At 42.0% G+C, this 13,423-nt stretch overlaps 2 protein-coding genes and 1 long non-coding RNA gene across 5 annotated transcripts, besides 1 other annotated feature; 2 read left to right on the forward strand and 1 right to left on the reverse strand.

Moving 5' to 3' along the window:
* Positions 1-1,201: 1,201 nt before the first annotated feature.
* lncRNA:CR44315 (long non-coding RNA:CR44315) lies at positions 1,202-1,502 on the reverse strand. The gene has a single exon (NR_124523.1). It is a non-coding gene; the product is annotated as a long non-coding RNA:CR44315 (long non-coding RNA).
* Positions 1,503-2,207: 705 nt separating this feature from the next.
* Positions 2,208-2,426: a mobile genetic element.
* Positions 2,427-8,498: 6,072 nt separating this feature from the next.
* Positions 8,499-10,208, forward strand: CG13168 (uncharacterized protein). Of its 3 annotated transcripts, none has more exons than NM_206101.2 (4): positions 8,499-8,871; positions 8,928-9,522; positions 9,579-9,728; positions 9,781-10,208. In NM_206101.2, exons 1-4 carry the CDS (start codon positions 8,868-8,870, stop codon positions 10,112-10,114), a joined length of 1,083 nt encoding a protein of 360 aa, NP_995823.1. In that variant the 5' UTR covers positions 8,499-8,867; the 3' UTR covers positions 10,115-10,208. The 3 variants fall into 3 exon arrangements, with proteins under 3 accessions (NP_995823.1, NP_001286336.1, NP_995822.1); NM_001299407.1 differs by having other exon boundaries at positions 9,806-10,208; NM_206100.2 differs by having other exon boundaries at positions 8,499-8,861.
* A 1,580-nt stretch (positions 10,209-11,788) lies between these two features.
* Vha36-2 (Vacuolar H[+] ATPase 36kD subunit 2) lies at positions 11,789-13,159 on the forward strand. Its single transcript, NM_136909.3, has 2 exons — positions 11,789-12,386; positions 12,462-13,159. Exons 1-2 carry the CDS (start codon positions 11,862-11,864, stop codon positions 13,056-13,058), a joined length of 1,122 nt encoding a protein of 373 aa, NP_610753.1. The 5' UTR covers positions 11,789-11,861; the 3' UTR covers positions 13,059-13,159.
* The last annotated feature ends 264 nt before the right edge of the window (positions 13,160-13,423 follow it).

Genomic DNA, 13,423 nt, shown 5'->3' on the forward strand with positions numbered 1-13,423 from the left:
TTGTACAAATTTGGTGAACTTTCCCCAGAATACAATTTCCAAAGGGATCTGCGTCTATATCCGTATGCAGGACCAGCCACAGTGAGTACTCGTAAGTAGAAAACCTATCGCACTGGCTGCCACTCGCTTTTGCCGCACTCCATGCGTCACAACCATCAGTCTTCTGCCTGTCCGTTCATCATGCGAGTTGCAGGTCCCTAGTTACCTTCACCAAAAGAAAACACTGGCATAAATCAAGCCACTAAAACGATTAGGCAAACAATGTGGATAAGCTACTAATTTTCAAAACCAAATTTAAGTTTTGAAAAAATGTATTTGTATTTGATAGCAAGGTTCAACGATTTGTGCTTTAAAAGAAAAGATACAATAATGAAGATATTTCTTAACGTTTACGCATGAAATAAAATTCTTTCATTCCGCTTGGTAGAGAGTTTGTGCTCAGTGCACTCACAATGCCCACCGCTTTCCATTTTCCCATTTTCCAGCTCACATTTCCATAGCTCTGGCATGTCATGTCACGAGCTCATTTCACTGCATTTCCATGTAAACTCCATCGAGTTCCGCACCCCAAAATTTAAAGCACATTCCCAACTCAATGCCATTTGCATTGAGTTCAGTGAGTTATTTAATTCGTTGCCACATATGATTGTGCCGTAAAGGGTATACAGAGTTCGGAGCTTACGTGGTCCCGTTTATTTTTCAGCATGTATATTTCATACTTTTATTGCTGATTGCCGTTGTTTTTGGTAGGTTGCATGCGTTTGTTATTTTCTCAGTTTTTTATCGCACCTTCGCAATCCTCCCCTTTGACCTCTTTCCATTTAGCCGGCGATAAAGTGCAGCTTAAGCTCTGGTTACGAGTATATAATTTTTTTTTTTTTTTGAATAAATTGCATTTGCCATGCCACAGCCTATTCGGCCGAATGTATGCAAAAGCTTAAGAATGATTAAGCCACGATGGAAATGCAAGGAAAATGGCGTTGGGCAAATGCACTTTAATCAGTTGAAGCCTTTTGAACGGATGATTGCATGTCCTGCGAATGGCATGCATATTGCTATTTGTGGCCATTGTCGTTCTTCCAGAAACTTTGGTACAACACAAGGTCAGGTAGTAGTAATAACGAATAACAACGAATGAATAACCATAAAAAGTTTATTTTTAACATAATAACAATAATGATGATGCAAGGCGAGTACCACCCCCCCCCCCCTCACTGCAGTTGTTTGCTAATTATTTTCCATTTCCATTTAACTTTTTCGCGCCTTGCCTTTCAAGCAGTCCGCCCTTTTTACTCGCTTTAATGCGCTTTCCGACATGCCGCTGTCATTTCTGCGCTGTTTTTCCTGACTTTTCCTCATTCGCTATTAATAAGCTTAAGGCTTTTTCACCGCCAGCTTGCATGCCTTCGGCTGCATTTCTTGTTTCTTGGCCAACCGACACTTTTCATTGCGCTGCATTATGCATGAACCATATTTGTCACGCTAATTGAATAATAATACCGTATAATTTATGGGTAATACTATCACCATACCCAATGAATTTTAAATGAAAGGCGGAAAATTAATTTTTCATAGCCTACTTTCGAGGATTTCTTATTTATGAAGCTGAGTCAGCCTGCGAACCTGCACATAACCACCCATTAATGGCCCACTTAATGCCAATCAATCGATGCAAAGAATCCCGTCATCGTCGTTGATAAACAAATAAATCAAATGTGTAGACATATATAGCGTATGTAAATTTAGTTTTGTCATTTACAGCAATAAATTTCGTATTATTTTTAGCTTTATGGGACGATTATTGGGCACATGTCTCCATATTCGACACGAACATGACACCCAGCTCAGAAATCAAACGGAATAGGGAAAACCGAACAGCTCCACCTGCGGGAACACCGGTTCCAATTTCCTGTCAATACCTTCCGAACGGAACCTAAAGAAAGCCGGTATACACTGACAAAAACTAAACACTTTCTTGGCTGAAGATCAAATGCTTAAGAAGTGAAAATTAATCAAGCACAATGCTTTCATATGAGAAAATTCTATTTCGAAATAGATACAATTTTCTTATGCTTTATTATTTAGTATCAAAATAATTTTTACTGTACAACAAAATATGTTTGTATATATTCACCCAAGTTTCATGTGAGTTGAGCGTCCGCAAAAACCGATTTTTGGATAACAAAAATCAAAGAGATATAAAAAACAAAAGAAAAAGCTATAGTCGAGTTCCCCGACTATCAGATACCGATTACTCAGCTAGCGTGAATGCGAACGCGAAATCTCAACACTTTACTGTAATATCGATAGATATTGGGGATGAGAAACAATTTTAAAATTGTTTAAAAGTGTGGGCGTGACCGGTTTGGCAGCTTTAGGGCGTTAGCGTGGGCGTGGCACAAAGTTTTTGGGAAATTAATAGAAATCATTATGAAAAAATATACAATATACATGGGTCAACGAACTGACGCTGCGTCTTTGTGTCTTTGTGCTTTTTTCAACGAATCTAGTATACCCTTTCACTCTACGAGTAATGGGTATAATAATAATAAAATGGGGAAAGGCGAAAAGGGAAATGGAAAATAAGGGAAACCGGCGCCTGACACATACAAAAAACATTTGTTTGTTATACAGACTAAATGGATGTGAGTGCGTGGATGGTTTGGGTGGCCGCCTGCTTATTCTGGGTGGCTGTAATGGAGTGAAGCTCAGCTCAGCTGGTGGGGCTGGTGGGTGACTTTTCTACGTCGCACTCACGAATTATCGATAAAACATGCTTCACAGGCGGAGTGAAGGAGGTGTGCTCTGTCTCATTACGCCCACAACAAAAGTTGGGGGAAAAAAAAAACAGGTCCTGTTGAAAATTGAAATCGAAATCGGAAAAAGAAAACGAAAACGAAAGGAGGCCCCAAAAACTTGTTTTCAGCTGCTTGCACTTTGTTGATTCGCCAATCTTTACGATTTACGATTTATTTGCGAGCAAAATCAAATTATTGCATGTGTCACAACTTTCATTCGACTCTTGGGGTGACAAAAAGCCCAAAATAACCATAAATATACACATCCGTTCGCCCCAAATCCTACCATAATATATAAAACTTTGTTCTGTCATAGTTTCAGCTTTGGGTTAAATGGTTTGTCGAAAGTTCCAAATTTCATTTGATTTTCCCACTGCTCTACATGATTTGCATGCACGAAAAGTGTGGGCAAAAAAAAAAAAGTAACAAAACACAGGGTATCAGAAAAAAAATCAAAATGGTTGAAAATGAAACTTTGATGAGCTATTACTCATATTGACAAGGACCCTCATTTGTCTAGGATGATTGGGACAGGAATTGCCGGACTGATAGCGGTCCTTTGGCCCGCATCGCGTATACGCAATGTGGCCCTGACCAGACAGTTAAGTGGAAAAGTTTGTGGCCAAGGATGATTAGCCTGCCTTCGAAAGGGTTACTTTTCCAACTCATTGGCAATGGGTAAATGGTATACAATTTAAAGACATCGAGGTATGTATTTAAGTTGAAAAGAATCGTCACAGATTTAATGGTACTTTTGAACCGCGGCATTGTATTGAATCTAATAAGAGATGAACTCGCCACTGAATTTAATGTAATATTAACTGCTAGTATATTCAGCTGTTCTACTTTAAATTATATTTTATTTATTAGGTATTATTCTATAGCTCAGCTAGAAATCCTACCGACTGTAAGTACTGGTAATTAAAAAGAGTTTTCAAGGTAAAATTACGACTCCAACAATTTTATATCCATATTCATTCAACTATAATCCATAACATCTGTCCATAATATGGTAAGTATCTACCGGAACAGAAATGAAGGATACATTATAGCAATATTTATGTAATGATGTGCGTAAGGCGAAACAGGAAGTGCGGCACATGCGACACGTCAACATTCAATTTTGTAATGAAATTTTTATTATAATAAAGCACATATCCGAGTCGTGGGCGGTTTGTAGACCACGCCCACCTACAGCCCAGGCTAACGTATTCATGGGAAACAGTGTTGCTTTCCTTCCTGTTCCATTTCCACCGCTCTTCCTACCAACATCCGAAAATTCTGTGTGTGTATAATGAATGCTGGCAGTGTGTTGGTTGGTGGAAATGCTTCTATGCGTGTGTGCGTGTGAGTGCGATATCTCTCTCTCTCTCTCCTCCTCTCTCTCTCTCGCTTACTTGGCGAAGTGGTAGCTCCTCCAAAACGGCGTCCAACATGACCTACATTCCGGATCCGGGCGACGATGTAGCTAAGCAACTCCAGGGTCTCGAAGCCACCATCTCACCCTTGGCCGCATCCGAAAAAGCAGGAAGTCCGGGGAGCGCGGGAAGCTCAGCGAAAGCAGAAGAACAGAAAAGCACGCAGCACGCATAGGAAAAAAGGACTCCCCTCTGGCAGTCCTGCCAGTCCGCCTCCCCTCTGCCCCCCCTGCCACCTTAACCCAGTCATCTTCCCAGTCAAGACTTATAAAAATTGTTTTCGGCCGCTTATTGGCAACAAATTTGCGTGCCTTGCATACAGAACAGCAACGGCAAAAGGACGAAAGCCAGAGAACAAACGCGGAGTTCACTACAGTAAAAAATCAGTACTTTAAACACCTCATAAACAGAAAAAAATGCATTGAAAATCAAGAATTTAAAGCTTCAGTTCTCAACACTCGAATTTAGGATAGAAACGATAACATACACACTTTTCAGATACTATAAACATAATTTATGTGTACTTTACTTAAAATACAATTTCGCTGGCATTTTGTATCGAGTTTTATTTTCGACTGTATCGCAAACAAGATGAGAAACCTGATATAGGGCTCTCCCACAGCGACTTCATTACAAAGTTTGCCAAATTGTGTAGGCGCTAAATGCAACAAATACACCAAACAATTTATTAACTTGGTCTGAAGAGATTTTCGCCGGCTTCGCGAGGAATCAGTCAGATGAAAGTAAGCGGCTGGGTTTACCACTAACAAGTGAATTTTGTTCGCCATTTTTTTTTCGCAACGCAATATCATCAATCATTTTGGCCCGGACATTTGCTGCTTTTGGCCTAAATTAAACAGGCAAGTCAGGATATGGGAGGGGGGAGGGAGACGGAAGTGAGGTTTGGCAAACAAACCCGGTGCACGTGCGGTCATTTTGTCGTTTATTGTTGACTTTGGTCAAACAGAAAATATATAATAAATACAATATTTGAAGATGATCACAGCCAGGCGATAGTCAGCACGTGCTGAAATATGTATGAAATAAAATATCCATCTTATATCATAATTAAGTATCTGCAAAGGTTCGCAGAAGCAGAAGCTACATGAATGTTGCGTGATGAAAATATGTAAGCAGAAAAGTAAACTTAATAGCTAATACAAAAATGCCTGTAATTGGATATTATTTGTATGTATTAAGTATGTAATTACTTTGGCATTTCTGCAACGGCCCCCATTTAGGAAATGTCAATATCTACGCTGATCCAATTAAAGTTTCTTGAAACTGTTTTTGCCCGGATTTCTTTGATAAACTTGCCAAGGTCCTGGAATCCTTGATTTGGATTTGCTGCTTGAATTTCAATTTCGTTTGTTCTCCAAGCGTAGCGAAAGCTAAATCTTTCCCAAACTTTTGATAGTTTATTAAATTATTATAAAAAAATGAGGAAAAAAATGCTCGCCAAAGCGAACAGAAACTTTTCTAATAGCAACAAAAATTTGAAACAACCAAGTCGAGTGGATGGGTAGGCTGGTTGGGTGGCTTGGCTTTGGCTTGGCTGGATACACTTTGTTAGCCAAGTTAACTCTTTGCAGGTTCTGAACGACAGTTTGTTCTGTCGCTCGCTTCACAGTTCAGAACATTCAAATTACAGAGAAGGTTGGCAAGTCAAACCAAACGGAAGCAAAAGCCAAAAGTTCTCGGGGCAACTTGAGTGCAAGTTGCTCCATAAAATGTGCCAAACATTACCAACTCAAAATACATGCCAGACTGCCTCGGAACAGATCCAAAAACTACAGTCCAAAAGTGTAACTGCCAAACGGAAACAAGACAGGGAAAAACCCAAAAAAAAGACAGAGAAATTACCAAAAAAAAACACCAAGAAAGCCATGAAAAATTCAGAGGAAAGTTGTCCAGGTGGGCGACAGGATTCAATGGGGCGAGAACTGGGCTGGGTGCCACTTCATTTGCCAGTGCGAGCGCTTCCTTTGGTCCTCGCTCAGGTGACAAAACCAGGTGCCCGGCCAAATGGATCCTGCGCGGCAACTGAATGCCTTCCGAGCACAATCGAGTTGTGGGAAAAGGAAACTATAACTGTACTGTACTCCGAGGCATAATAATCCTGTCCGTGGCTATAATTTACCCGGAAAAGCGCCTTCATACGAATGCTTTAATTCGTTAAGTCGCTCTTAATGAGAAGCCAATAGTGAAAGTATAACTTTGAAAAAATATTATAAGATGTTCTCGTTAAGTTTCAAGGTTTCTAAGAACTAAAAATCTAAATCTGTTTATAAACACTGCTCTTATAATCCCATCTCAAACTACCACAACCTAACACGAATCTAGATCTATTTTCTTTAAAGCGAAACTACCGCAAACTAAATTCGTATTTTATCGTGAAAATACCAAGCCATCCTGCTCAAAGGAAGACCAGACCCAGGGGCATATCTTTAGCTTCCGCTGGTACGAGACCCAACAACCTGACCTTCCCGATGGCAGCCCGAGCATTATAATAACACTTTCTCAAAAAGGTTCTTTATGGGGTTTCCACCCCATTCCATTCCATTCCCCATCCCCACCATTCCCTAGCCACGAACCACCACCCACCATTAAGCACAGTTAGTTAGTCGTTTCTTGTTTCTCGTTTCCCTTTCCTTGAGTCCATTGTTCCGCGGTATCTCCGCTGTTCTCGCCTCTCCCTCTCTGTCGCCCACTTCTGCGCGACGACTATGGCCAAAAGTAATCTTCCAAGGCAAATGTGAACCACAAACAAATTTATAGCTGCAATGCGGCCAGGCCGAGCATAACGGGCCCACATTTCTGTGAAATCTATGTGAGAGCAGATGTGCAGAGGGGATGGAAATGGAGAAATAGAACTCAAAAGGAAACTGTCGAGTGAGGACGACTATAAAAATATACAACAATACTGCCAAGGCAACGGGACATAATGAGCCAGGGCCAGACGGCCCGAAACGGTAAATGGTAAGCGGTAAGTCTCTAATCGGTTAACGGTAAAGCCGAGCTCAGCTGAGCGAATGTGGGCCACCAGCAGGAGAGCGAACCATTTTGGCTTTGGATTTTTGCTTTTGCCCTGCACCTCCTTTGCAGTACCGTTAGCGTTTTTCTGCGTTCGTGCTTTGCATGGCCATTTGTTACGTATACGTGTGCGCAAGACTCTCGTTCTCTCTGCAGACTTGCCTTATTTGGCTGCATACTGTAGGGCGCTCTCCCGTTACTCCTGAATTTCAAATTTCGATGCATAACTTGAGGCGCTCGCTCTCTCTTTCTGAATCTCTCTCTCTCTCTTGTTATGTCCCTTTTTACTTTACACGTTTTGCTGCACACTTTGAAAGCACATTCTCTCTTCTTGCTCTCTCTGCTTGTTTATGCGTCATTTCTTTTGGCTTTTTCTCACACATCTCTCTTTTTGCAAAGGCAACAACAAATATTATGTCTTGCTCAATTTTATTTTTCTTCCCTTTCATCTTGCCCTTCCTTTTTTTAGTTGGTTCGCATTGCAGCATTTTATTTGCTAGCTCATTTATGCAATTACTACTGCCTTTAGTTATAACATATTATATATTTATTCATTTTAAGAAAAAGTACTGACCCTTATTATATTATTACTTCGTCTAAGTAACTAAAATTTATTTAAAATTAAATTAGGTAGGATGTGCTGAGACTCCACTGTACTAGTGAATCCGATTTTTGGCAGATTGCAGCGAAGGGCTCCCAGATTACATTCACTCTGTGGCTCCCCCTTTCATGCCAGTTTCATTAGGTAGATTTTCCACCTGAGTGAGGAACATTTCACCACCACCACCAACCCCACCCACCAACATTGTTCTGCATTCACAAGTTCGTTTCATGCTCTTATGGTTTTCTTTTTTCCCAGCAAGCCCCTCTGCAGCGCATTTTCCCTCGTTTGCTTTGCTGCAGCAGCTTTCATTCATGCCACGTCAGTTGACATAATGCGACATGGCCACACACAAGCAACAAGCCACCCACCGAAGGCGAGCGCCCACCGCCCCCTAGAAAACCGCCCCACACTCTTCATTGTCGACTACTGCACTTGGCAAAAGTTTCTACCAGTCATTGCCATGAAAGTGCCATTCAAATTTACCGCCCCTCGCCACGCCCCCTTCTTCAGTTGCTCCTTGATCGAAAGGGTTTCTATTTGGTATATATTCTTTGGCTTTGCAACCAGGCAACACGGTCAACATAGCAAGCCATGTTTGTTTATCCCCAAAAACAATAACAAACTCGGCTCAGAATTCAAAAAGACCTCGACACAAGCATAGCCAGAAAATCGGAAAAACATAAATTATAGAAAAAACAAAAGAAGCATAGAAGTTAAGAATATTCAAACAAGTGAAATACGCTCAAGAACATTTAATGGAAAAAAAAGCTTCACTTTCCAGGTTGCGGCAGATTAATTGCACCTATCTGCTTTAACTTCGTGATTTCGTTAATAATAAATAGAAAATTCCTGTTGTATCCGAGAGTCGTTTAAATTAATACATTTTAAAAGAACCCGGCACACAATTATATCGCAAAAAGGAAATTTTGTAAAGTTATTAATGTCTGTGTAAACGAAAATCTTTCAATGAGGATTTTATATATGCGCCAGGATCCGTAAAGCTGCTAAGTAAAAATGGGTTAGTATAAAATGAATGTTTTAAGACAAAACCAGTCATATCCTTTTTCCTTCCAGATACCACCGCCGAACGTCAGGTGAGACTGGAAGGAGTGGAACGTGTGCTCAAGATGTCCCAGGAGCGCATCAAGATAGCGATGATCATACCGAAGCTGCTGGAGAATCCCGAGAAGTTGAAGAGCGTCCTGAAGGACACCTGCTATGAGGAGGTTCTCGAGCCCATCGATGACATGATCCGCCACCTTGGCAAGCAGAGTGGACGTTCCAAGCTGCCACATGACCACACCACCATGCGAATCGTGGACTTCTTCCTGGTCAACCATAGCATTCATCGATTCTTTCCGCACTTGAAGAAGAACCTAAACGAAAGGGATCGCCAATTGCTGGCCGCCTTTCACTTTCTCCTGGAGAGCGCCCACGTCCATCTGCACCGATCCTCGCGTAGCGAGATTACCAAGGAGCGAAAGCTCCATGCCATCTTTCATCAGAATGTGGACATCAAGAAGAAAATCAAGGAACTGAAGGCGAGCCTGGCCTTCCAGAAGGTGATTGGCAAATGGAAGACGGCCGCCAAGGGCATCTATCTGATGAAGGTCGAGGAGGATCTGGCCAATAAGAAGTGGCAGAACAACGTGGCCATTCAGAACGAAATGTAACTCGGATTTCTAGTTCTAGAAATTCTTATTTGAATATATTTACAAATTACAGTGAAAAGTGCCATCGCACGATGCGAAGCTACCACAAGAGCAGCATGGACAGGCAGAAGGAATTGGAGGAGGAGCTGCAGAATGCCCGGGAGAGCTACGAGAAGATGACCAAGAAGCATCTGGCCGAAGAGCACGAGCTGCGAAGCGAAAAGTAAGCTACAAATCGAGTAATTTATTATTTAAGTGCTCTCAATCCTTTATAGAAACAAATTGCTCCTGCAACTGCAGAGTATGCTTAAGAAGTACGATACCAGCCTGGGCGAAAAGATGCGTGAGAATTTGGTGGCGGAGGATCAGTATCTGGCTGCCAAGAAGGTCCTCGACGATTTTATGGTCCAGTACAGGCAGGAGGAGCGCATCTACAAGAACATCGTGGTCAAGCGAGAGGAGGAGGAACGTCGCGTGCAGCAGGAGAAGCTGGTCATCTTCATGATGAACCGGGCGGCGGGCAAGATTCAAAAATACTGGCGCAAGTGGAAGAAGGATCAGCGCAAGAGGAAGCGCCAGGGAAAGGGCAAGGGCAAGAAGGGAAAGTAGTGTCCCAAACCGGATCTCTGTATATTTCTACATTGTACAATTTATATGTAGAAATACGAATATATTCCAACCTTCTACTACTACTAACGTGTATATATGTATCCTGTTTTCTCATTATTTTTTAAAACTGTCACATGCTAAAAAGTTATGTTTGCTTGAGCTCATTTGTTGTTTGCAAGCTTTTGTGGCATGAAAATCACTAAGCATGCATAAGTACCCATGTATGCAAATTAATATTTCCATAAGAGAAAAGGCAAATGTTTACTCGCAATTAAATCGTGTTTACTTGGCACTTGACAACACACAGAAATTTTCTGGAATTTCTTATATATTCTAGAGTAAAGAAATGATTATTTCCTTTATTCAGCAAGGCTAACCAATTTTATTAAATATTTTTCTATTGAACTGCGATAAATTTCGCCTAAGACATTGTCAACGCGGTTTTTTCTATGGGGTCAGAGGGCGAAATGTGTGGCTTCCCTGCGATTGCGAAAATCCAAGAGAGAATGAAAACGCCTGGCAGAATGTTTACCCAACACGCACACACACACACACACACACACATACAGCGATGGAGGGAAAAGCCAAATTTTCATGTCTTGCGGGGCGAACGAAAAATGGCGCATTGCTGTCGTCGCCAAGCGACAACGACTACGACAACGACAACTACAAACGCTCTTTTGGCCCGATGTTTGCTGCATTGTTACTTCATTTTCATTCTCGTTTTCGTTACCTAGCCATCGCTATTGCCACACCATCACCCACCACCCACCGCCCAACGCCCAGCTCACACCGCACCACCAACCCTTGTGGCATGTCTAATTTTCCAGAGGTTAACATACTTAACTTGTTGGCATGCGTTGCAAATGCGCCAAGGCTGCGTTGCACCAAGCGGCGCCACATTGCGACAATTCGCTGCGGCAAAGGAAATCGTACGGCAGCTGGAAAATGGGCAAAATCGCCGTCCAATGGTGTCCAGTGGCCAACTGTCCAATGGGCAATGTGAAATCCCAGTGGAATGGTCAAACGTTCCGCATTGTAATTGCACACACACACGCATTCGCTGGTTTGCCGATTTGTGGACATTATCTTTAGCACAAATAACAAATGTATTATATGTGAATGATTCCATTTTCTAGGGATTAAGCTAATGTAAATTAAAACATCATTTTCGAGAGCTAAATAAAAATGCTGTTTTAAATATCAGGCATAGATAAGGCAACGTTGCGTATGCGTAATTTTCCATAGGCAACTATGCGTATGAGTAATTTAAAATGATTTTGGCGGATCAGGAATTTGTTTGGTATTTTTTTTTTCAATTATAGGGTTAACAATTCATTTAACTGATTGATAAATAGTTTAATTAGTATAATTACAGCCTAAAATAACTATTCATTTCTAATTCTTATTTTGGCAAGCACTAAAATTTCTTATTCATACAAAATATTTATAATATACACCACTGCATTCACTATACAAATTGAAAGTTTTGATAAGCTCGAAAAGAATTCAAGGGAGTAAATTTGTTGACTTTTTGCCGATTGAGTCATAAAATCCCAGCTAATTCATAGCACTCTTCCACAATTTTCATATTTATTCCATAAGCATTTGAAAACCTCTTATAAGCGTGGTTTTAAAAATATACATATGTTTTTATACTCACATCAGTAATTCGTTTGTAACAAAGTCTACAATTCGGCCAAATTCAAACTCTACGTGATCAGAGTCCAATTCCAAAGTCACCGCCATGGCCAAACGCGATATCCTGCCCATCTTTCCATCCCGCGCCAATTCGGTGATCATGAAGCAGCGCGTTTTGGCGGCTAGAAGGGGCGTGGGTCTCCTCAAGCGGAAGCGGGACGCCATCGATATGAAGCTACGCGAATTGCGTCGCATCCGCTTCGACCAGGACATGCACGGCGATGAGGCGATGCGCAATGCCATATTCTCGATGGCAAAGGCCAATCTTCTGGGCGCCGATTTCAAGCCGCAGATGGTAAGCCGCAGCCACGTGGCAACCGTATCGCTACGCCGCACGGAGATCAAAATTGTGGGCGTCAAGCTGAACACCCTGGAGCTGGAGACGAAGGGCGTGGGCGCTTTTCCGCTGGCTGGTCTCAGCTGTGGCGGTATGCAAGTGAGCCGAATCAGGGACTCCTATACGAAGGCACTCAAGGCACTGGTGGAGTTCGCCTCTCTGGAATACCAAGTGCGAATGCTGGAGGCAGCCTCGTTGCAGACCAACATGAGGGTCAATGCTCTGGAGCATGTGGTAATTATAATTAATTCATATGATCCATATGTTATCATGGATAATCTTCAATAAATATCACTTTGTATCCGCAAGGTAATACCCATCCTGCAAAATACCTATAACTATATATGCGGCGAGTTGGAGGAGTTCGAGCGCGAGGATTTCTATCGCCTGAAACGCTCCCAGGCGAAGCAGCTGGAGGCCAAGATGGCCTTCACCGAGCTGATCAAGACCAAGAACATGACCGACGAGGAGCTGGAGACCTACATAAAGCGAAACATAAATCAGACGCGTCCTCCAGCGGCCGACACACCCTTCGATCAGGAGCAGTTCGAGGAGCGTGAGGTGAAGCGGCGCATGCGGGAGGCCCGTCTGTCCCTAAAGCAGCGCCGCGAGCAGGAGAGAAAGGAGGCCATCAAGCGGGGCGAGCCCCCACCGCCCACATCCTTCATCACCACCCACGGAGCCTCGTTGAGTTTCGCTGGTCGCCAGCGGGATCCGCGAGCCAGCAGTGGTGATCTGTACAGCACCAAGCGGATGCTCCTCTCCTCCGGACCGGAAAGGAAGTCCGCCAGTAATGTGACCGAAAGGAAGTCCGATACTCCTCCGCGTAATAGCCAGGAAACTCAGCGCAGATCCAGCCAGATGTCGAAAGATGTCGTAAATGAAGATCCACCCGAAGAAAGTTAGTTAATCGGACTCACAAATCCAAAATCTAAAGTTGTCCAAAAATTCTTAATTATTTTTAATATGGTGTGCAAATAGAAGATTTATTTTAGGTGATCACTTCGAAAAAGTATAGCAATTTCAGTCGAAAATCGAAAAATATATGGAAAAATTTACCGTCATTGTTATTAATAACGTATACGTATGTAATTTCTGTCTGCTGTATAATATACATGTGTATGTGTGTATGTTAATTCCCCATCATATGCAATGGCAAATGCTATATGTTTGCAACAGCTGACTTTACAGTTCGTTTTTTTTTAACATCGAATGTTAGTTTAACATTTACGTTAACATTTATCCGTTAAGAATAAAATTTGCAACATTTT

This window comes from Drosophila melanogaster, chromosome 2R (genome assembly GCF_000001215.4).
Source record: "Drosophila melanogaster chromosome 2R".
Lineage (NCBI taxonomy): Eukaryota > Metazoa > Arthropoda > Insecta > Diptera > Drosophilidae > Drosophila > Drosophila melanogaster.